The sequence below is a fragment of the Pantherophis guttatus genome, chromosome 1, assembly GCF_059756535.1.
Source record: "Pantherophis guttatus breed Tessera chromosome 1, ASM5975653v1, whole genome shotgun sequence".
NCBI classification, from domain to species: domain Eukaryota; kingdom Metazoa; phylum Chordata; class Lepidosauria; order Squamata; family Colubridae; genus Pantherophis; species Pantherophis guttatus.
Window position 1 is genome coordinate 128,278 of NC_142063.1, and position 22,437 is coordinate 150,714.

The 22,437-nt window shown below is 55.0% G+C and overlaps 1 protein-coding gene across 2 annotated transcripts; it reads left to right on the forward strand.

The window, feature by feature from the left end:
* LINGO3 (leucine rich repeat and Ig domain containing 3) lies at positions 1–22,306 on the forward strand. Of its 2 annotated transcripts, none has more exons than XM_034425844.3 (2): positions 1–288; positions 18,050–22,306. In XM_034425844.3, the coding sequence occupies exon 2, from the start codon at positions 18,084–18,086 to the stop codon at positions 19,899–19,901; it is 1,818 nt and encodes a 605-aa protein (XP_034281735.2). In that variant the 5' UTR covers positions 1–288; positions 18,050–18,083; the 3' UTR covers positions 19,902–22,306. The 2 variants fall into 2 exon arrangements, with proteins under 2 accessions (XP_034281735.2, XP_034281737.2); XM_034425846.3 differs by lacking the exon at positions 1–288 and adding an exon at positions 5,980–6,285.
* Positions 22,307–22,437: the final 131 nt, after the last annotated feature.

Consider the following 22,437-nt stretch of genomic DNA (forward strand, 5'->3'; position numbering starts at 1 on the left):
GGGAGCGAGCAGGCGGGTGGCGTGGGGGGGGTGTCCAGCCCCAGAGGCGCTCGCGGGGCAGAGCAGCATCCCAGACGCGCCGCACGCCCCGCCCGAACTACAAGGTAACTGGCCGGCGAGGAGGAGAGAGCCAGCGGGGCGAGCAGGCAGGGATCGCCGCCCCCAATGCGCCACCGAGCCCGCCGACGAAGAGGACGGCTGGCACGGGTCATCCTGCCGTTCATCGAGCCGAGAGTTGCTTGCATCTGCTCCGTCTCACCGCCGAAGCCTAGTCCCTCGCCCTGCCCGGTAGGTGCCCGGCGCCTCCCGCTTGGCTTCGCAGCGAAGTCCTGGCGGGAAAGAGGGACTGGCGGGCGGGGGCAGGAACCGCGGCGTTCTGCGGGAGACGGCGCCAATGGCCCCACTCGCTGAGCACCGCAACCGGCCGGGGGTGGGCAAGCAGGCGGGCGGCGGCAGCTTCGTTTATCCGCCGCCGGCCCGCCGCAAGCTTGTCTCCCGCTGCAGCTGCCTGGAACTTTGGGCTCGGAGGGGCGGCTTCTCCGTCGCGGGGCGGGGGCGGCGCGACGCGGAGGCGTTTCTGCTCGGCCTCCTCCTGCGATTCTGCGGGCCAAGAAGAGGTCGGCGGCTGCTCCCTAGGAAGGCGCTTTCGGGGCGAGCGACTAGACACCCCGCCTGGGCCGCGGACTCAAGGGCCGCCGGAGCAGGAGGAGGTCGCTGTGTAGGCGGCGAGGGCAGAGGTGGTCTGCCCCTGGTCCCGGCCAGGCCTTTAGGAAAGAGGGCTGCTGGTCGGGGTGATCCTGCAGGGGTGAGGGCCCAGCGGCCTGCGCTGTCAAATCCCCGGGCGGGCAGCTGGGTGGACCAGGGGCTGCTTCAGATCCTAAACCCTCAGGCACCGGTGCGCGTTACCTGTCGTCCCCCCCCCATCCCAACCCACCCAGCCTTGTTGCTTCCCAGGCCAGGGGCAGTGTGTGTGTGTGTGGGGGGGGAGTTCTTTGGCGAGAGCCCGGTTTGTCCCCGGCTCCCCCGAGAAGAGGATTCTGGGCCGGTGTCTTTCAGAAATCTGGGCTCTTCTTCCCTCCAGGTGCCTTTCTGGCTGCTCTGCGATGTTGGATCCTCTGCTTCCCGGGTGTTTAGGGTCCTTTTCTCTTCCAAAATGCCCTCAGTCAGTGAAGCTTGTTTCCTTGTAAACCACCGGGTGCTCTTAGCTGTGCAGCGTTCCTCCCAGTCTCCCTTCCCCTTTAAACTTCGCCCTCCACTTATCTTTCCCCTCTGAGCCTTTCCGTGGGTGGCATCTCTGGGCTCCAGTGCCCAGAGAGGGAGGCAATGCCAGACCACGTGGATTTTAGGCCTCCAAAGCCCTTTTGCCTCCCCCCCAACCACCAGTCCTGGCTCTCCTCCCCCCACCTTTCAGATCTCTCACAGCAGGGTGGCGGCTTGGGACAGGCGTGACCCTCTGCACAGCTCCCACCCTGACGAATGCAGGGCCAGAATCGAATCCCCTGCAAACGTGATGGGGGTGGGAGTTGCCCTGTCTGTCTGTCTCCGGGTGCTTTTCTCCAATCCAGGGTGCAAATCATTCCAGGGGACTTTCCTAGTGGATTCTCTCTCTTCTGGCAAGCTGCCATCTTTGCAGGTTGATTTGGCAGTGAGGTTTGACATGCAATTGTCTCCGTCCACTTTGTGCCACCTGTGACCCAAGGGCCAGCTGCACCCTTCTGCTGCATGTCCAATTGCCCAGAGCTGTCCAGTCCTGGGAAGGGCTGATCCGGCAGCACATTTGCAGGAGGTTCTGTTCTGTGTCCAGCTCCCTCTGGCTCTACTCCTGCCTGGGCAGTGGGACAGAGAAGCGCTTAGGCCGCCCTTCCCACTTTCCCCAGGCTCCTGGGTCAGAGCCTGGCTAAGCGCTCCTCTGGGCGGGGGAGGGGGCTGCTCCCCTCCAAGTGGAAATTGTGCAAAACTGCTCCAAAGAGGACAGTGAGTGGGCCGAGGTGATCCGAATGCAGAGCAGTCAGACTGCCTCCCTCTGGCCCTGAGAGAACCGGGCCTGTCCCAGGGCATCTCCTTCTGCTTAGCCAGGGCAGAGGAGTGGGCGCCTTGAGAAACCCTCCCGGTCTCCCAGCTGCTGCTGGGTCATTTTCCTCTTCCCTGCCCCCCCTCGCCATGACAGGCCTTTTTAATGTGGAAGATGATGGGCAGAGCAAGCGTCTGCCGAAATTAAGTGGTGTTCCAAGCCGGGGGGGGGGGGGTTAAGATCAGGGCCTGGCCTGTGCACATCTAGTTTGTATTCCTTAAGAGAACATCTGGGGTGCCATTTTTAGGGTGCACGTCTCCCAGTCTTGTCTTCCATATCCTTTCCCTCTCTTTCCACCTGACAGGGTCTCCTCTCTGGTAGGTTATGCAGGTCCTTTAGGCGGCCACTCCCTATCTAAGGTGGGGGAAGGGTTGCCATGTTCCTAGTGTGGCTCGGCCCATGGAGGCAGGCCCCACACACGTTGCCTTTGTGCCCCTCGGATTCCTGGAGGGGAGCTAAGGGGTGGAGAGGAGGCTGGGCTCACCTGCCTGCCTCAGTCAGGCTCAGCTTCCTGATCAATCAGGGGTGGCCGTCGGGGGTGGGGGGGGCTCTTCCATGGATGCTGAGGACAGGCAACCCCCTCATATCTGAGAAAAGGAAGGAGCCCTCCGAAAGGATCAAGCAGTATGTGTGTGGGGGAGGGGGTGACTGTTCCTTGAGCCAGGATGCAGGGCAGAGAGAGCCATGCTGGCATTTTTACATGGCCTCTTGGGTTTCAAGGAATGCCAGCCTTAAAGATGGCAGTGGTCCCACGAGACAATTACTCCCTGGGTGCCCCCCCCCATTGCTTTTCCAAATCAGCCAAGCTGCAGCCCTCAAACTGTAGCTGTGCCTTGTATAATGTGCTCTTTTGAAGGCACTGCCATGAAGGAAGACTGCGGGGGAGGAGATCCCACATGGCCAGGGAACATTTCTCAAGTGGATCAGAATACTTTTGATTCATTCAGCTTGCTACCTGCCCAGTCCTGGTCAGGGATCGATGGGAGAATGCAGAGATCAAGCAGCCTTGCCCCGCTACCTTTTGGACCAAGGAGAGATGGTCCTGAGTGGATCCATTTCCTGGGTGAGCATCCCCACCTGAGCTTTGCAAGAGGCTGACCTCCCCATGTTACCTGCCGGAAAACACACCTTGAAGGAGAAAATTTCACAACAAAACTCCTTGGTCTGTCAATCTAGCTCTTTTTCTGGGTGGGGGTCCAGACAGGGCTGTCCTGAAAGGGTGTGTGTGGGAGGGCTGCAGATGGAAAAGGGCTAATTGGGCAAAGCAGGACCCAGCCACCTCTCATGGGGGGCTTCTCCACTGACCTTCCTAGAGGGGCCTTTCCCCACCCCCAGGTCTCCCAAGCATTTACTCTGCTGCCTCTTGCAGCAGCAGGTCTAAGCAGTGATGGAACTCAATTTTTTTACTACCGTTCCATGGGCGTGGTGTGGTGGGCATGGTGTGGCTTTGTGGGCGTGGTAGGGGAAGGATACGGCAAAATCTCCATTCCCTCCCCACTCCTGGGGGAAGGATACTGCACAATCACTCCTGGGGAAGGATATTGCAAAATCTCCATTCCCACCTCATTCTGGGGCTAGCCAGAGGTGGTATTCGCCAGCTCTCCAAACTTCTCAAAATTTTCGCTACCGGTTCTCCAGAACCTGTCAGAACCTGCTGAATAGCACCCCTGGGTCTAAGGCTGCTTAAAGGCCAGAGGGCACTAAGGAATGCATGAGGAAGGTCAGGGTCTCTTCCCACAATCCCAGTTAGCCCCAAGGAGCGGATGGAGGATGTCAGTGGCTCCCCTCTCAAACACACGGGCAGCTTTTAAGGTGAGTAAGGCAAATTTAGGGCACATGGAGAAAACATATCATGCAAAACCTCCAGTATCAGAGCTAATCTACTTCTCGTGTGTGTACTTTCAATTTCCGAGGGGGACCTCATTTCTATTGCAGAAGCCTTGCTCTGTCCCAACCTCTGATTGCCTGGGGGGGGGGGTGTTTCCGTTTCCACCTCCTGTGCCTTTCCACACAATGTGGAGCAAGAGGGCTTGCCTGTTCTCCCCCCCCCCCCACGCACATACCCCAAGCCTTGCTGGGTTCTGTTGGATCGTCCCTTGGATCATCTCCCCCCTCCCCCCTCTGTAGCTCTTCCTTTCTCCTGTCCTGGGAGGCTCATCCAGATTCTCTGGCTGGAGGGGTCCAGCAGTCCAAGGAAGGCCTTTTTTACATGCCTTACATGTAAAGAGTTTGGGGGGGGGAGTCAACTCTCTGAGGTGGCTGCAGGTTGTGGGAGTCAGGTGGAGGTTAGGTGGGACCACAGATGGATCTGAGAAACGGGGGCCCTGGACTCTTTGCTTACAGCTCCCCACTTTCAGAAAGCCACTCAGATGCCTTCCCCCTCCCTCCTCTACCTGAGGCACACAGCCACACCTTGGGGGGATTTATTGGAAAGTACGTCTTCACTGGATGAAGAGAGAGTTCTGGATCTGTACGAAAACAACCAAGTTCAGAGAGCACCAAGGTCCCCTCTTTTTAACCCTGATTACAATATTCTCCTTTATTGGAATTTTAGAAGGATTTTGGATCAGGCAGTCCCACAGAAAGGGCTGCCAACCTCTGCTTGGGAGCCTCCAGTGATGGAGCACTCCCAACTTCTGCAGGCAGGTTGATCCATGTAGCTCTCAGGGACAGGAAATCTGTCCCTCGTGGCACCTTGCCCAAATGGGAGTCTACTGATGGACACCCATTTGGACTTCACTCTTGCAGCTGCCTTCTGCCAGCATGCCCTCCTACGCCACCTCGGCTGCCCTTTTCTTTGGTTAGGTCATGGTCCAGCATGGCATGCTGCTGACCTCTCTGGCTGCTTCCTCAGCCTCTGGCTGGGTTTCAGAGCTGACTTTGCTACCCCTTCAGCTGTTTTGCCCCTGCATGTTTTCTGGGGTCGACTCTAGTCATTCCAGGTCTCCCAAACTTCTTGCTTCCTGTAATAGGCACAAATGTTTCCCAGGGAACTTCAGGCATTGGGAGAAGAGAGGGAGGCTGCCTACGCAGTGGCTCTGATCCCCATTACCTCGTGAGGAAGTCACCCCATCACAGAGAGGGAGGCTAGCAGAAGACGGTCCCCCCAATTCCTGAATGGAGGCTCCAGATTCCATTCACTTCCTCCAATTCCCCGTGGTGCCCTCCTGTCTGGGAGACCTTTCATCCCCAGACAACGGGGGGGGGGGGGCTGCGAGTGAAGGTGGGAGCCATCACTTGACTGCAGAAGCCTGCCATGTACCCATACCAGATTTGGGGCAGGGGGCCAAAACAGAGGCTGGGCCATTGGGGGTGACCATGCAGATGCTTGTGTCACCCTCTCCCCCCCATGTTCTGCCTTGAATGTGGGAGGCTTTGTGAACCTTTGCAACTGGCAGAGGAGACCCAGCCTAACTGTGGTCAGTCATGGGTACACAGCCTCAGGCAAGTCCTTATGCTGAGATGACCCCCCCAAAAGAAATACCCAGCCCAGTCCAGGTAGGAGATGGTGGCGAAGGGTGCTGAAACCCAGGCCTCCTCCCCCACAGATCTATGGGTGCCAGCAGTGAGGAGAAGCCCTCTGTTCGGATGGTTCCAGAACTGGGAGGGAGCCCCTGCTTTGGGATGGCCACCCCAGGCCTCAGCATCCGCTAAACGAAGGCCAGACTCTAATCCTGTTTCCAGCCTCTCCTTGCAATCCCCAGCTGCCCCTTCTGCACACACACCCCAGCCTTGCTCCCCCTCTGGCTTGCTGAGCATTCCCCACCCCCAGCAGGCAGGCAGATGGTTGTTGAGCCTCCAAGACAGCAAGACCCAGGGATCCTTGCAGGGCTCAGAGACCCCCCCCTCTTCCCTCAGCACCTGTTCCTGGGGAGGATGGGGCCCAGAATGACAGGGGGCAATCCCTCATTCCAGCCACCTCCCACGAACCTCCCTTACAGCCTGGCAGAAAGAGGGAAGCCATCAGCTGCTCCCTCCCTCGCCCTGTTCCCCTTTCGGGAGCTGCCTGGACATCCCTCCATGCTCCTGGCTGGCCGGGGAGGGCTTCACTGCAACTAGGATTTTTTAAAAATAGCTCTGGCCTTGGTGACACAAACAAAGCAGCTCCCCTTCAAGGCTGGCAGCTGTTTTATCCGCTGGAAGAATTTCAGGAAGAGTGAAGCCACGCTCCAGGAGCTGCACATTCCAGATGTCTCCATAGGTAGACTTTCCAGGTACGGATAAAAGAAAATATTTGCAGCTCAGGGTTGAACTGAGGGGGCCCTTGGTGCTCTCTGAGCTAGGTTGTTTTCTTGCAGAGGTTTCATTACCCAAACTAGGTAACACCATCAGAGTTAGAAGGGAGGGGGGTTTGCTCTCAGTTGAGGTTCTCCCTGTCCCTGTTACTGGGGGTGGTCTTAAGAGATTCTTTGGTTGGGCGGTTTACTGTTGGCTTGTTTGGCAGTTTCTTGATAGGGGTATTGCTTACTACTGCTGGTCTGAGGTTAATCCTGGAGTTAATCTATGCTCATCTGGGTGGAGAAGTATTTTGGACTTTTTGTTCCCTTTTTGGTTTGCTGAGTGTCTCTTTTGCTCAGGATGTAGGTCTCATTTATGTGTCCCATTGATGGCCAACTTGTCAGGGTGCCAGGCTTCTGGAAATCCCCTGGCATTTTTGGACTTGGTTTGGTCTACGATGGTCACAGTTTCCCAGTTGAAACTATGGTTACGTCTGTCCATAGGTTGTGAAAGAGTTTTCACCGTGTCTTCTGACTGGCAGAACTCATGGATGAGTTCAGCCAGTCTTCTGCCAGTTTGCCCTACGTACCGGTGGTTGCACTCATCGCATTGTATGTGGTAGATGACTCCTGTTTTTTTCCTCTGGGGCTGCTGCGTCTTTTTTACTTAGGACATTTGTGGGGAGGGGGTTGGCTTTAGTTGGTTTGTGTGCTGTGCTGATTCCATGTGGTTGTAATAGTATGTTGGTGGTTTCTGAGATGTTTTTGATATATGGCAGTATGGTTCTTTTTACAGCTTGTGTTGGTTGTACTATATACCATGCAACCCAATATAGCAGAATCAACACAAGCTATAAAGCCCCTGCTAAATGAACTCAAAGATTAACATCAAACCAACAATCAAAAAGTAAACAAGACCCCAATCCAGGAATGGTCAAACAACCCAACCAAAGAACCTCGAAGAGCAGCCCCACCAGCACTGACAGGGCGAGACAGAAGAATCTAAACTGAGAGCAAACCCCACTCCCTTCTAACACTGATGATATTACCTAGTTGGGTAATGAAACGTCTGCAAGGGAAGAACCCAGCTCTGAGAGCCCTGAGGACCCCTCAGATTCTTCAGGTCTCGCCCCCACTCTGCACTGCCTGCTGTGTCAAGCCTGCTGCAAATGGTGCTTTCTAGGTTTTCTGCAAACATGTCCCCCCCCCATGGAAGCTGGAAAGCACCACCCTGTTCAGCAGCTGGAAACAAGAGCGTGGTCCTTTTGCTCAACCTCTGCCCACCCCCTCGCTACAGTGACTCATGTCAACTATTGTTGAGAAGGGGGCAGCAGTAGGAAGGAAGGGCCCATCTTGCTTTCCACAGTGAATTTCTATTTGCTAGGATAAACATTTAGACGACAACCCTTTAAAGCTTTTCTCCCAATGGGCGGAATGGAAGGCGAATCTATGCTGAAAACGCAGAGAGGCCGGGAGGCTGCCGTGGATTCCAGACAAGGTCTCCTCCCTGCCTGCGTGAAAACCTTTGAAAACCCAGAACAACCATTCATTGACCGCTGTGTTTGTGCCACTCAGCCCAGCCAACTTGTGAATGGTTGAAAGGCTGGCAGACCGTCCGGCCTCGGTGTGAAACCCTCCGGAGAGCAGCCGATCTTTAGACTGGTGAGGAGAACAAGGCTGCATAGAGGCAGCTTCCAGGCAAGCAGTTGGTCAGCCTGAGTGAATAAATCCAGTGGCAGGAGTGAATAAAACCTGGGCAGGAGGGGGCTGCCAGCCCAGAGTCATTCCTGCTCGGGTGGAAAACACCCTCCATGCCCCTCCAGCACCCCTGCAGTGTTGCCGGCCTTCCCCAGGCAGTCAGGCTCTGCTGCCATGGATGCAACTGGAGCTGAAAATCCCTGCTGTGGCCGGACTTCAGGTGGCAGGTCACCAGCCACTGTCTGCCAGCTGGGCACCTTGCCTTTCTTCTCCCAAGTGGCCTCTGCCTATGATTTCCCTGCCACCGCATGAAGCGCCTTTCCTCCGAGCCTAACAGACAGAATGGAGACACCAGGCATCCGCGCCTGCACAGGGCCCCTCCTGACTGGCTCTCTGAAGCAGGAGAGTCCGGGGTGGGGGTGAGGGGTGGGACCTGGCTTCTCAGATGCTCACCAGGCAGCTACACAGAGACCAGTTCCGGAATATGCCTTGCTCTTCAGCACCCCTCCATGGGGCGGGGAGGGGGAGGCAGGTCCCAGGAGGCAGGCAGGGGGAAAGGGGTCCCTGCACCCTCAAAGCTACGTTTGCTGCACGTTTTCCTGAACATCAGAAGAGAAGCTGGGCAAGGCCAGATAGGAGCCTGGCCCATCTAGTCCAGCTGCCTGTTCTCTCCATGGCCCACCAACTGCCCAAGGAAGTACCTGCCAAGGGATGGTCTTCAAGGGCAGCCGGTGCCACCAAGCCCTTGATCCTCGCATGACGTCTGCCCATGAATCTGAAGCCAGCCAAGCCAGGATCCTGGCTGCCTCTCACTGTACTTTGAGAGAGAACCAAGCAAGGACCAGCTGCCCCTCTACAATTGGAGGACCAGCTGCCCCCGAAACAATCCCTCCAAACTTCTCTCCAGCAAATCTGCTGTTTTTAGTGACGTTTTAGTTGTTGTATGTCCTGTGCTCCCCCCGCCAGCAGTTGTGTGTTTGGATCACTGCCAGCAGGAGTGGGGATCCCTTGCTTTGTGGTTTCTGCTATGGAAACGTTGGGCTGACCCAGTTCTCGTTCTGATCTGACCGGGAGGGAGCTGGACCTCCTCTGACCAACTGAAGGCAAGGCTGAAAGCCTTGATTAGGCTCCAGCCTTGGCCGTGCAGGGGGCGAGGGGGCGGGTAGGCAAGAACACAAGCGGTGTTTGGATTGTGTCTGGACTGAAAGGGTGCCTCTACATCTGACCACAGCAGTGCAATGCAGCACTGGGCCTAAGCCAGCCCCCCTTCTTTCTCCCCGGAAGCTGACAACAGCCCAGCACTGAGGTCCTGATGTGATTCTGGCCCTTTCCACCTGCGGAGCCAGCAGCGGCCTTTTCCCAAGCAGACAATCCACCCAGGGCTCCCTCACCTGCAAGGTGCTGGCCCGTTGCTAGGCAACCATGATCAAGGTAATTTGATGCCTCCTCTTCTCCTTGAAAAGCAGGTGGGAAGGGGATGTGCCTCTGCATCACTGCAACCATTCTGGTCCCTTTGATCTGGTGCTCTTAAGCGCCTGCCCAGCACCTCCCCACCAGGCAGCCACTGCTGGAGGCCTGGGCAGCGTGGGCGGAGGGGGGGAGCCCTGCTCTCCAGCTGTTTCAGGGAAGTTCAGTGCAGAGATGGCAGCCACGGGTTGCACTTAGTTGCTGGCTGTCACAGAACAGCTAGGGCGGGATGGGGAAAGGGGGCAATCCTTGGGCAGAGGGCGAAGAGCAGGCACACCTTCATAGGGAACTGAATCGCTGTCACCTCAGCGCCTTCCTCGCAGCAGAGACAAGAGCCCCGGGGGAGCGCCTGTGCCAGATCTCGGCGCTGCTATCCAGAACAAAAGGCTCCCGGGGCCTCACCTCCATTGTGGAAGACAGGCTGGGACAGAGAGACCCATTTAGAGGTGCCCCCGCTGTCGTCCTTGGCCTGGGAATCGAGAGCACCGCCCAGGGGGCTGAAGACTGCTGCCATCCATGGCAGCTTCTCGGCTCCGTCTCTGCCAGGGATGGACCGGCTGCAACTGAGGATGAGCGGGTGGGACTGGCAAGGCTCCTTGCTGGTTTTTGGGCAGCGAGGAAGGCTGGAGCTTCTTCCTTCCAGCCCACACTTGGAGGGGGGAGCAGCGAGGCACTGGCCAGCCCACGCAGGAGCCTACCACAGTCCTTCCGGCGGGAGAAGGTGCCCCCTTGGCCTCCGCTGCCTGCGCAGGACAAGCAGCTGCAATGGCCAGGGCTCCAAGGGAAACACGGAAGGGGTCTGAGACCCACAAGCCCGCTTAGATGGCGAGGTCATCTTCTCCCCATCCAGCCTTCTCCGAGGAAGCCCTACCCCCTGCACAAAGATCTCTCTGACAAATTGAAAGACAAAAAGGACAAGTACAAAAAATGGAAAGAAGGAGACATAACTAAGGCAGGATATCAGCAGATAGCCAGAATCTGCAAAGACGAAGTCAGGCAAGCAAAAGCTCAGAATGAACAAAGACTTACAACAAAAGTCAAAGATAACCAAAAAAGTTTCTTCCAACATATAAATAACAAGAAAAAAATCAAGGAAACAGTTGGTCCACTAAAGAGAGAAGGAGAAGATAGCAAGGAAGTAACAGGCGACAGAGAAAGTAGAGCTGCTTAACTCATTCTTTGCTTCGGTCTTCACGCAAAAAGAAACTATAGCCCAACCTATCAGAAACATAACTGTAAAAAACAGATTGGAAATAAAAGTTAAAATGAGCAAAACATTAGTAAGAGAACACCTGTCTGATCTTGAAGATACTGGAAAAGATAATAATAAAAAAAAAACAACAGCTGCCAACTCCTAGAAACAAGTAAAGTAATAACTAGCAGTCAGCACAGGTTTGTTAAAAACAGATCATGCCAAACCAGTCTTATTTCATTCTTCAACATAGTGACTAAATTAGTAGACCAGCGAAATACTGTAGACATAATAGACTTCGGCAAGGCATTTGACAAAGTAGACCACAACCTCCTTCTTCATAAGCTAGAAAAAGGTGGGATAGCTAGCTTCACCACCAGATGGATTCGCCACTGGCTGACTAACGGTACTCAACGAGTAGTCCTTTATGGGGTCTAAGTCTACATGGAGAGAAGTAAGCAGTGGGGTGCCACAAGGTTCCATCTTAGGCCCAGTACTCTTCAATATCTTCATAAACGACTTAGATGAGGGAATAGAAGGGGAACTTACCAAATTTGCAGATGATACTAAGCTGGCAGGAATAGCTGACACCCAAGAAGATAGACTTAAGATCCAGACGGATCTTGACAGACTTGAACGCTGGGCCCTATCTAACAAAATGAAATTCAATTCAATTCAATGTAGAGAAAAGTAAAGTCCTGCACTTAGGTAAGAAAAACCAAAAGTACACATATAAACTGGGGGAAACCAGGCTTAATAGCAGTGACTGTGAGAGGGATCTTGGAGTCTTAGTGGACAACCAGCTAAATAGGAGCCAGCCGTGTGCAGCGGCAGCCAAAAAAGCCAACACGATCCTAAATTGCATTAACAGAGGGATACAATCAAGATCAAGGGAGGTAATAATACCACTTTATAAAGCCCTAGCAAGACCTCACCTAGAGTACTACATCTAGTTTTGGTCACACTATAAAAAAGATGTTGTGACTCTAGAAAAAGTGCAGAGAAGAGCAACCAGGATGATTAGGGGACTGGAGACTAAAACATATGAAGAACGGTTGCAGGAACTGGTCATGGCTAGTCTAGTGAAGAGAAGGATGGGGAGACATGAAAGCTGTCTTCCAAGACATGAGGGGCTGCCACAGAGAGGAGGAGGGGGGTCAAGCTGTTTTCCAAAGCACCTGAAGGCCAGACAAGGAATAATGGGTGGAAACTGCCCAAGGAGAGATTCAACCTAGAAATGGGGAGGAACTTTCTGACAGTGAGAACAATCAACCAATGGAACAGAAGTTGCCTTCGGAAGTTGTGGGAGCTTCATCACTTGAGACTTTCAAGAAAAGAATCGACTGCCATTTGTTAGAAATGGTGTAGGGTCTCCTGCTTGGATGGAGGGTTGGACTAGATGACCTATAATGTCCCTTCCAACTCTGTTAATCTGTAAAATTCCCTCCTGCTCCCACCCAAAGAGCAGGCAATGGGGGGGGAGGTAGTATTACTGCTTCCTGGCAGCTACCGAGTTCTGCAACCTGCATAATGGATGAAGAGCCATAATCCTATGCCCGTATCTGCCAGGTTCCTGTTGGCCAATTCCAAGGAGGCAGATTCTTCATGTCTAGGTTGACTCCCACCCGGCTCTCCCAAACTCCCTGCTGACTGGAAGCCCTCTTGACATCCCCCCACCCCTAGCAGTTGAACTTGGAGAGCTCACAGCCCCTTGCTGCCCCCCTTCTCTTCTTGGTTCTTGACCTATAAAAATTAAGGACTGAACTCCCCACCCCTCCAGAGGAAATTGGTGTGTGTGTGTGTGTATGTTATTCTAGGACATGTTGCGGGCAACTCTGTAAAGCACTATGAAGTGGTATATAAGTCTGTGCTATTGCTATACCTGGTCACAGTCCAGATGGGACAGGGCAAAGGATGGGTGGTGCTAGAATTCCCAATTTCCTAGGCCATTCCAGAGTTTGATACGGTCAACCGAGTGGGAGACCTTTCTATGATCAATGAGGCAGATATGGACTCCAGGTCAGTCTTTTTATTTATTTTTATTTTTATTTATTTTATTAAATTTCTATACCGCCCTACTCCCAAAGGACTCAGAGCGGTGAACAGCCACAGGATAAAACACATACATACAAAAATTTAAAATAGAATAAAAACGAATTAAATAAGTTGGCTGAACAATTTAAAATACCCCATAATTTAAAAACAAATTAAAATTTACATTTAAAAAGGGGAGAAGATTTAGGCCAGGCCAGCTTGATGAAATAAAAAAGTCTTAAGCGCGCAACGGAAGGTGCGCAGATCCAGGATCCTCTATATCTCCGGGGGGAGCTCGTTCCAGATCATAGGTGCCCCCACAGAGAAGGCTCTCCCCCTGGGGGCCGCCAGTCGACATTGTTTGGCTGATGGCACCCGGAGGAGCCCCTCTCTATGGGAGCATACTGGCCGGTGGGAGGCTATTGGTGGTAGCAGGCGGTCCCGTAGGTGCTCTAAAGATGGTAACCAAAACCTTGAAGCGCACTCGGAAGACCACCGGGAGCCAGTGCAGGTTGCGCAGGAGAGGCGTTACATGGGAACTCCACGTCGCTCTCATAACCACCCGCGCGGCCGCACTCTGCACCAGTTGGCGCCTCCGAGTGCACCTCAAGGGGAGCCCCATGTAGAGAGTGTTAGAATAGTCCAGACGAGAGGTGATGAGGGCATGAGTGACTGTGTGTAGAGAGTCCCGATCTAGAAAGGGACGCAACTGGCGGATCAGGTGAACCTGATGAAAAATCCTCCCGGTCACGGCCGTCAAGTGCTCTTCTAAAGACAGCCGTGAATCCAGGAGGACGCCCAAGTTGCGAGCCCTTTCTGTCTTTGGCCCTCTCAGTTACCCAGCATGCATCATCCGGCTCTTGCCCCTCAGACTTTCCTAAAACTGGCCTGAGCATCTGTCAGCCACCTGCTTTTCCATATCATGACCCTAAGTGCTATTTTGCTGGCATCTGAAATTAAAGATATTGTCCTAATGGTTCTTCATGCTGAAGGTGGATTGACATCTCTATAGCGCAGAGTCTCAGTGCGCTTCTTTCATCTGTTTCTCTCTGACTGTCAGGGTCCTTAGCAGACGCATCCGAGGTTGGGTTTTCGCCAGACCCAAAAATCCAGTCAAATCCAATTCTTTAATTGATTAGCCTGCAACTGGTCCATGGTTTAGAACCATAAATGAGCCTAGAAGTGATGGTTGTAAGTCATGAAAGTTTTAAAACGGGTCACCCACTTTACCACCCGAGAGTCTGGGGTGTGGCTGCCGTGAACCTCTTCCTTCTCTCCCTCCCCCCCCGCTTCAGCTGGGGGCTCCTCCATTCTCTTAATCTGGGCTTCTCTCTGGAATGCAAGGCCTCCTCCCTGGGGAAAGCTCTGTGCTGCCAAGACTCCCCCCCAACGCCCCCCCCCGCTCCTTCCCCAGGTGCACTGCCCATCACACCTGCTTAGTATGGAAGATTTTCTTTGGGTTTCTTTCCTTGAGTGGCAACATCAGCAACTAAATGTCCTGAACACTTTAACTTACCTATGTTGTAAATCCTACAAGGGCCCAGGAAGCTCCTCGGCGATTCCAATCTGGGAGCTCCATCACTCCATCACTCTCTCCACATTTGGCTCGTGTTCTCTATGCATGGAAGTTTCTTGGTTAAAAACCCAGAGAGGCTTCTTATGGCCTCCTCCAATTGCCATTGTTACTAAAGTGAGTTCAGCTTCCAGCATCTTCCTGTATTACTGCTGCCCAAAGAGGTGTTTGCTGGCTTAAGTTGGCAGCTGAGATGACCATCACATCTTGGGTGACCCAGCTGGGATCAGCCACTTAATTTGGCAAAGGCTTGATTTGGCTTCTAGTAATCGACACCCTGCTTTCCAAATTCTCACAGGCTGATTTCACTATAGTCTGTCCAGAGACAACCTGCCTTTTTTGTAGTTTGTAGGACACCTACTTTTTTGAAGAAAGGGACAACCAGGGGTCCCTTCATGCAGTACTTCATCCTTTCGGCAGGGCAAAGGGCATCACAGGCCACCAGCTCCTTTATCCAGTGCACTGGGCTGTGATTCACCCGCTCCTGTAGAGGGGCCGGCCTCCCACTTGGCAGAGTCCTCAGGGCTGCATCATCAATTCCCACATGGATCAGGAGAAAGGAGTGGTCAGTGGTCATTAAGAGCCTGGGGGGGGCAGGATCGGAGCCCATCTCTCAGCATAGACTGCCCAGCTGATGGCTAGTTTCAGCTGTCTCTGGGGGAGTCTCCAGTCAACACACACACACACACATGCCCCGCCTGCTTGTCCTCCTTTCTCTTCAGGGCAGTGAGGCCTCCCCTCTCTCCATCGTTCAGATTCAGGGCAGCTGCTCTTCACCAGGGAGCCCAGAAGCATCAGGAGGTGGGTGGTGCAGCTGATCTCTGGACCTGTTCAGAGAAGAGCTGGACCGTTGCATCGTAGCCTTCTTTGTTCCCCATCCCTGCCGGGCGGGCTTCTTATTGCTGCTGGCCCTTCAAGAACATTTCCTAAAGCTGTTCAGGAAATCTTTTCTGTTTCTCTTCCCGGAGGGTCATCAGCCTGCACTGACAGTTCATGTAATTCTTCTTGTCTCCAGGGATAATAATTAAAAAATGAACATAGACTTGGAAAAAGTAGTTGAAAATAAGGAGGTCCAAATACTGTAGGATTTTCAAATACAGACTGACAAGTCTTGGCTCATAACACACCAGACTTAACTGTGATGAAAAGGAAGCGTGGATAACTGATGTGGAGACTTCTGTAGAAGACAAATAATTGGAGATCACAGATACCAGGTTATGGAAATCAAAACTGAAAGATGATGGCATAAACCAGCTCTGGTGGTCCCAGTGGTTATCAGCACAGTGGGTGCCATACCAAAAAGCCTTGGACTACACAATCTGTGTTTACAAAATCTCCATCTGTCAGTTGCAGAAGGCTACCCTGTCTGCACACATACAACGCCAATACATTACAACATCTTTGGCTCTTGGGAAGAACTCGGTGCGCATGAAGACCAAAACTCAGGAACTGGCAGCTGTGATCTCTCAGTCGTGCACATTAGAATAATAATAAGCTTTACTCGGAACAGCTTATGTCCTGCCATGATACAGTTAATATTGGAAAATAATGTCATCTGCTTATCCCAGGTCCCCTTCTAGAAGAGAATCACAAAATATGAAGACCTGCAAATAGAACAACTGTGGCAAAAGGCAAACTGTAATAACAGACCAAAATTAATAGGAGCCTTAGGTGCAGACATCTGGACACCGCAACACCTTCAGCGTTGACTGACTCGCCATCAGTCAATTGCGAAAGTAGAATGGGATGTGTGAAGGGCTTTGGGGTTGGGAGGGGAAGTGATGCTACCCTAGGAAACAATCTGACAAAAGGGGCAGGAGCCCCCAGTCACTGATCAGACATGGAAAGAGACCAAGGGAGGACCTGCCCTAATGGATCAAGCAGTTAAAAGTGGCCGAGGAAAGTTCTGCACCTCCAGATCTGCAAGATTCTGTTAATGTAGCTTTACAATAAAAGGAAGTTTTAGATAAACCAGTTCAGTTTTCTTGGTTTATCTGGGCCCCGCCTCCACTCTGAAGTGCTTGATCACTTGAGGGAGGGTCTCTGCCTCTCCCCCCTCAATGGCATGGCTGAAGAGCCAGCTCTTCACAGCTGAGCGGGGGCCTCATTCCAGAGAGAGAGCAGGCCCTGCACCTGGGGAAGGCGCTTGCCAGGGTCCTGAGAGATGGCATCGTTTAATCACAGGAAGCTGGAGCGTGCCAACCCTGCAGGGGCTCTTCAGCTGGACAGATACTGAGTGAGGGAGAGGGGTGGTCCTGCCAGCAATCAGGTTCTGTGCTGGGTGGGGCTTTATGGATAGCAACCAGCACCTCTGGCATATCCCTTGCAAGTTCCCAAGAGCACTTCCGCCATCACCATTTTCTGCGGGTGAGCCACCACGGGCGAGAGCAAAAGTGGTCCTCCCTTCCGGCTCTCATTCATGGCCGGCTCAGTGAGCTGAGTCCCGGGGGGGGGGACAGCTTTCTTTGCCTTAGATTTCCCCTGAAGCGGTCTCAACTAGGTCAGCAGGAAGCCTGGCCCTGATTGGAGCGCTGCTGCAGCAGGCAGTCATTTTCCAAGGCTTCTGAGGAGCTCCAGCTTCACCCTCTGTGGGAAGGGGAGGCCCCGGGGCTTATGGAACCAGCATGAGAACACTAAGCAGGGCACTGGAATGGGGACTTTTCTTTCTTTTTTCTAGGTCACGCGGTTCAGAGCTGCAGAGGTGACCTCAAAATCTTTGAGCCCAGAGCAGGGAGATAGAAGGGACTCAGACAGGCACCTCCCTAATTCACTGCAGCAGGAAGAGGTTTGGCACAAGCAGATTTGCAAGATTCTGTCCTTAAACCCGAGTGCCCAGCAAGCGGGGGAGGGGGGGGGCAGGCATTGGCTCCTGGTGTTGCAAGGAGCAAAGGGAAGAAACGGCCTGCAGCAGCTCTTGGTGGTCTCTTTGGGCTGCAGGGGGAAGAGTCCCCTGGAAGCAAGGAGGCCCTCTTTGCCCAGCCAAAAAAAACAGCTGCAGAGCTCCTTCCGTCTCCTCATCTAGCCCTGCCCATGAAGCCCCCTCCCCTCAAATGCTCTGCCTGGGGAATTAGCCCAGAGGGTCAGTTTCACTGAGGAAGCCCTGGCAGCCAAAGACTGGGGGAAGCACAACTTTGGAGGTCTTCACGCCTTCTGGAAAACCTACCAGCAGCCAGGGGGCTTCCCAGACTCCAAGTTGCCCTTGGGAGATAACAAGGGGTCCCCATCCCACTGTCTGGGGAGGAGGGTTTTCTGCCCTCTCTCCCTCAGATACAAAGCCCCCCCCCCCGCCACCTACGAGTCATTCTGAAATAGTAAAAAAAACAAGGCAACATGGAATAATTCAGTATCTTCACAAAGAAGAAAGCTAAATTATGGGTATTTCTGCCAGCTTGGCATTATTTTGTGACTGTAGCTACAGTATTTATGGATTAAACTACAAAGGATGGATCCTGGAACATCGCCTCCGATGTTTGTGATCTGCAAAGACGAGAAAAACCACTTGGGGCTGTGGACTAGGACAGGGCCTTGGGGGGTGGGGATAGCAGGAGGGAGGAGGTGCTCAAAAAGGGGGCATGCACCCATGCGCGCGTACACACACACACACAAGTCCTGTGAGGCTTCAGTTTTGGCTAGACACTTTGGAGGGTGGCCCAGACCATCTCTTGGGCCAAGCAGAGAGAGATGCTCAGAGGGGGAGCCAATTCAAGACTCCAAAGTGAGGCCTGAGGGAACAGCACATGCCCTGCCAGGGTCTGAGTAACCCCCCCCTTCTCTCTCTCTCTCTCTCTCTTTCCCAGGTGCGTGGGAAGATGGTAAGGGGTCTGTAGGACCATGCCCCACACAATGCGAAGTGGCTTTCTCCTCCTGGCCTCCTGCTGCTCCCTCCTGAGTGTTGCCCCGGGGTGGGCCTGCCCGGCACGTTGCGAGTGCATCCCTCAGCTCAAGTCTGTCACCTGCCATCGGAAACGCCTCACGTCCGTCCCGGAGGGAATCCCGACCGAGACCAGGATCCTGGAGCTGAACAAGAACCGCATCCGCTGCTTAAACGCGGGCGAGCTCTCCTCCTTTGCCATGCTGGAAGAGCTGGACTTCAGCGAGAATGTCATCTCCAGCGTGGAGCCCGGGGCCTTCGGCAACCTCTTCAATCTGCAAGTCTTGCGGCTTCGGCACAACCAACTCAAGCTGATCCCTGCGGGCGTCTTCCACAAACTGACCAACCTCAGCCTCCTGGACATCAGCGAGAACAAAATCGTCATCCTTCTGGACTACGCATTTCAAGACCTGAGAAACCTGAAGCACCTCGAAGTCGGGGACAATGACCTGGTCTACATCTCCCGAAAGGCCTTTTCCGGCCTGCTCAGCCTCCGGGAGCTGACCATCGAGAAGTGCAACCTGACGGACCTCTCTGCTGAGTCCCTCTCTCGCCTGCAAAACCTGGAGGTCCTCAGGCTCAGGCACCTTGGTGTCGGCCTGCTGGAAGACCAGAACTTCCGGAGACTCGGCCGCCTGTGGCTTCTGGAAATCGACAACTGGCCGTTGCTGGAGGACATTTCGCCCAACGCTTTCCAGGGCCTCAACCTCACCTCCCTCTTTGTCACCTTCACTAACATTACAGCTGTGCCAACCGCAGCCCTGAGGAGCCTGGGGCACCTCGCGTACCTCAACCTCTCCTACAACCCCATCAGCACTGTGCCAAGGGGCTCCTTCCGGGACCTCACCCGGCTGAGGGAGCTGCACATGGTGGGCACGCTGCTGATCTCCGTGGAGCCCCAGGCGCTCTCTGGGCTGAGGCAGATCCGCCTCCTGAACCTCTCCAACAATCTCTTATCCACCCTGGAAGAGAGCATCTTCCACTCCGTCAACACCCTGGAGACTCTCCGGGTGGACCAGAACCCCCTCATCTGTGACTGCCGCCTGCTGTGGATCCTCCAGCGCCGGAAGACGCTGAACTTCGACGGGCAGCCGCCCATGTGCTCCTCGCCCCTTGAGATCCAGGGCAACGCGCTGCATGACTTCCCAGACTCCGTTCTCTTCGAGTACTTCACCTGCCAAAAGCCCAAAATCCGGAACCGCCAACTCCAGCGCGTGACAGCTCATGAGGGGCAGGCGGTGTCCTTCCAGTGCCAGGCAGAGGGGGAGCCCGTGCCCTCCATCAGCTGGGTCTCTCCGCAGCATCGGATGATCACCTCCAAGAGTTTGGGCCGGGCCACCGTCTCGCCCGGTGGAACATTGGAGATCCGCTACGCCCAGGCCCAGGACAGCGGCACCTACATTTGCATTGCCAGCAACACTGCCGGCAACGACACCTACTTTGCCACCCTGACCGTCAAAGGGCCCTCTGCTGACGGCATCCTGGTTGCCAACCGGACATCGTTGCTGGGCGAGTTCAATGACACTTTCCACAACGACACCCGGGTCTTCATCAAGTTCACCCTGGACCTCAAGACCATCCTGGTGTCCACAGCCATGGGCTGCATCACCTTTCTGGGGGTGGTACTCTTCTGCTTCCTGCTCCTCTTTGTCTGGAGTCGGGGCCGGGGGCAGCACAAGAACAACTTTGCCGGGGAGTACTCCTTCCGCAAGGTGGACGGCCCCACCTCAGCTTCCGGGCAGGGCGGAGCCAGGAAATTCAATATGAAGATGATTTGAAGGCCCGTTGCCGAAGGAGACTCTGTGCGGCAAGGTCCACTCCCTGTGAACAGCGGGACTCCGCAGGAAGGCTGCCACTGCCCTGCTCCACATCAGCTGAGCTGCACGGCTGGGGGGTGGGGACACGGCAGCGTCAAGATCAAGGGCTTGTGACCCACTCCTCACTCACACTCTGCATGAGCCCTTGTAAGGCCAGGCATTGCCTCAGCCCCTCCTCACGCCTCTCCCCCTGGGGTTGGGGCCAAAGAGTTAGGCTGCTGCTGGTCCAGATGCTCAGCCTGCAGGCTTACCAGCGCTCCTTTGGCAAACAAGTGGTCAGCTCCCTCCCACTGCCTGGGGCAGATGACCAGAGCAGCTTTGGCTGGGTGGGAGGGTCTTTGTCCCACTCAGGACATCGGCTGCCCCCCCTACAGTCCGCCTCACTGTGCTTCCATCTCCTCCCCCCATGTCTCTTGGCCAGGTGGGGAATACAAGCGGGTGGGGGGGGTTGGGAATCCCCCCCTTGGAGCTGAGTCAGCGTTTTCTATTTCAACTATGCATTTTTCAACCACTGAGAGCATTCCGTTGGGGCTCGGAGGCCCCTATTTTTTTAGCAACAATTTTGAAAAAACCCAGGTTTAGTCGATGGGTTCGTTTTTAAACGGTTTTATATGCGTGTTGACCTTCTTCCTAGGTGGGAGGGCTGCAAGGGAGGGGGGGAGCTACTCCGCCCTGCCTCCTCTTGGCCCATCCAAGCACAGCTGAGCACCGGCAGCCATGGCCCCGAAGGGTTTGCAGGGGCAGGTCAACAGAGGGCCGCTGGCTGGCCGGGAGCACCTCTCTCTCCCCTGCCAGGATTCAGGGGTGGCAAAGAGCAAAACCCGGAATCTCTCAGATTTCCCCAAAGCCTCCCGGGCTGCAGCGAGACAAGGGCTTCCACGGTGTCCTGAAGGGGGCGCTGCTGAGCCCCGGGCGGCCATCCTCCGCCTGCCTTCAGGGGGTGGGGGCGAGGAGGTCGAGCGCGCCAGACTGGAAGGGGCTTCCGCATCCCCTCCCTTTGGGGCGAGCGCCCCGGCTCTCCCCTTGGCAGCTAAGGGCAGTTCTTACACATTGCAATTAGCTATAACGTCTCCGGTCTTGGCTGAGCAAGATGTCTGACCACACCAATGAAGGCTTAGTTAACAAGCCATAGTTTAACCAGGAATCGCTTAGCATGCCGCTGAGACCAGCTTGCATGCACGTGTGCGCCTGTGTCCCCAGCCGTGCCACGGCCGCTGTCCCTCCCCGTGACCGCCCAGTATCCCTCCAGCAGTCCTCCGGGCCGGCGGACGAAGCCCCTTCGTCAGAGGCACGGGAAGGGGTCGGGGGCGCCCGCGCTTCCTTTTGCTGTGGACCCCCTGGCAGGGGAGGCTGGATGCGGGTGCGGCCCAAGGCAGAGGGGAGCCGCATCCGCGCACGGGCGTCTTTCTGCCGCTGCCGGCCAGAGGGGCTTCTGGGGGGGAGGCTCCGCCTGGAAGGAGAAGGCGCAGAGGGAGAAACGGAGACTCTCTTCTATCACTCTCCTCCCACGGCGGGGAGAGGAGCAGATTTGCATCCAAGCAAAGGCACAGGAATGGAGGAAGGAGCCTGCACGTCTGAGTGCTTTTTCAGCTGGTCCTTCTCATCAAAGCGAGCCTCCAAAGCCCCCCACCCCCGCCAGTTACAGGTCTGGGGGAAGAGGTTTCAGACGGGGTGGGCAAACCGCACACACACCCCCACCGGGGAGGATCCTCCTCCTTCGCCCATATTCCCCTCCGTTCCCTCTGCCCCCTCCCCGTGCACAACTGCTCCCAAACTCATCCCACATTGGGACACAAGGCCCATTGTGCGAAGCAGCGCTCGCCCCCCCCCCCAACAGCATGCGGCTGCAGCCGGGTCTCTTTCGGGACAAGGGCCGCAACGCAGCAGCGCTCTTCGTCTTCTCTTGTGCCGGAGTGATGGTGGTGATGCTGGAGTTGGACTGGGCAGGCCTGGGTTCAAATTGGCCTTCACCCACGGGGCCTCCTTGGTGACTTTGGGCCAGCCTACCTTGCAGGGCTGTTGTGCAAAAGAACACAAGTCTTGACTTATTTCTCCCACCCCCAAGACCACCAATCGTAGGGAGGGCTGCGTGTAGGAAGACCCCGGCGAAGGGGGGGGGGCTCTGAGCTGTCGGTCGGCAAAATTTCTGCCCCCCCCTTCTGGCTCGGGGTCTGCTCTGCCAGCCCCCCCCATAACAATAACTTTTTCCCAAGCGGGGGGAGGGGCACAGCTGGGAGAAAGGGGGTCCTGCATAGGAGGGGGGTCTCCTTCCTTCCCGAGCCCCATTCCGGGAAGAAGAGCCCGTCGCAGACACCCAAGCACGACTCTCTTCCTGCTGACTTAATAAAGAAGCCCGTTTCACACGAGCTCCGCTCCTCCTCTTTTTATTCGGGCTCCAGAAAACTACGGCGGCAATTGAGGCTTCCTCTTCGCCCTTTGCTTGCTCGCCCGCCCGCCCCCTCGGAAGGTTTGCGAAGGGCGCCCGCCGGCTCTTTCT

Coding starts and splice junctions, on each gene's coding strand:
- LINGO3 (XM_034425844.3), top strand. CDS start 18,084: ATGCCCCACACAATGCGAAGTGGCTTTCTCCTCCTGGCCTCCTGCTGC.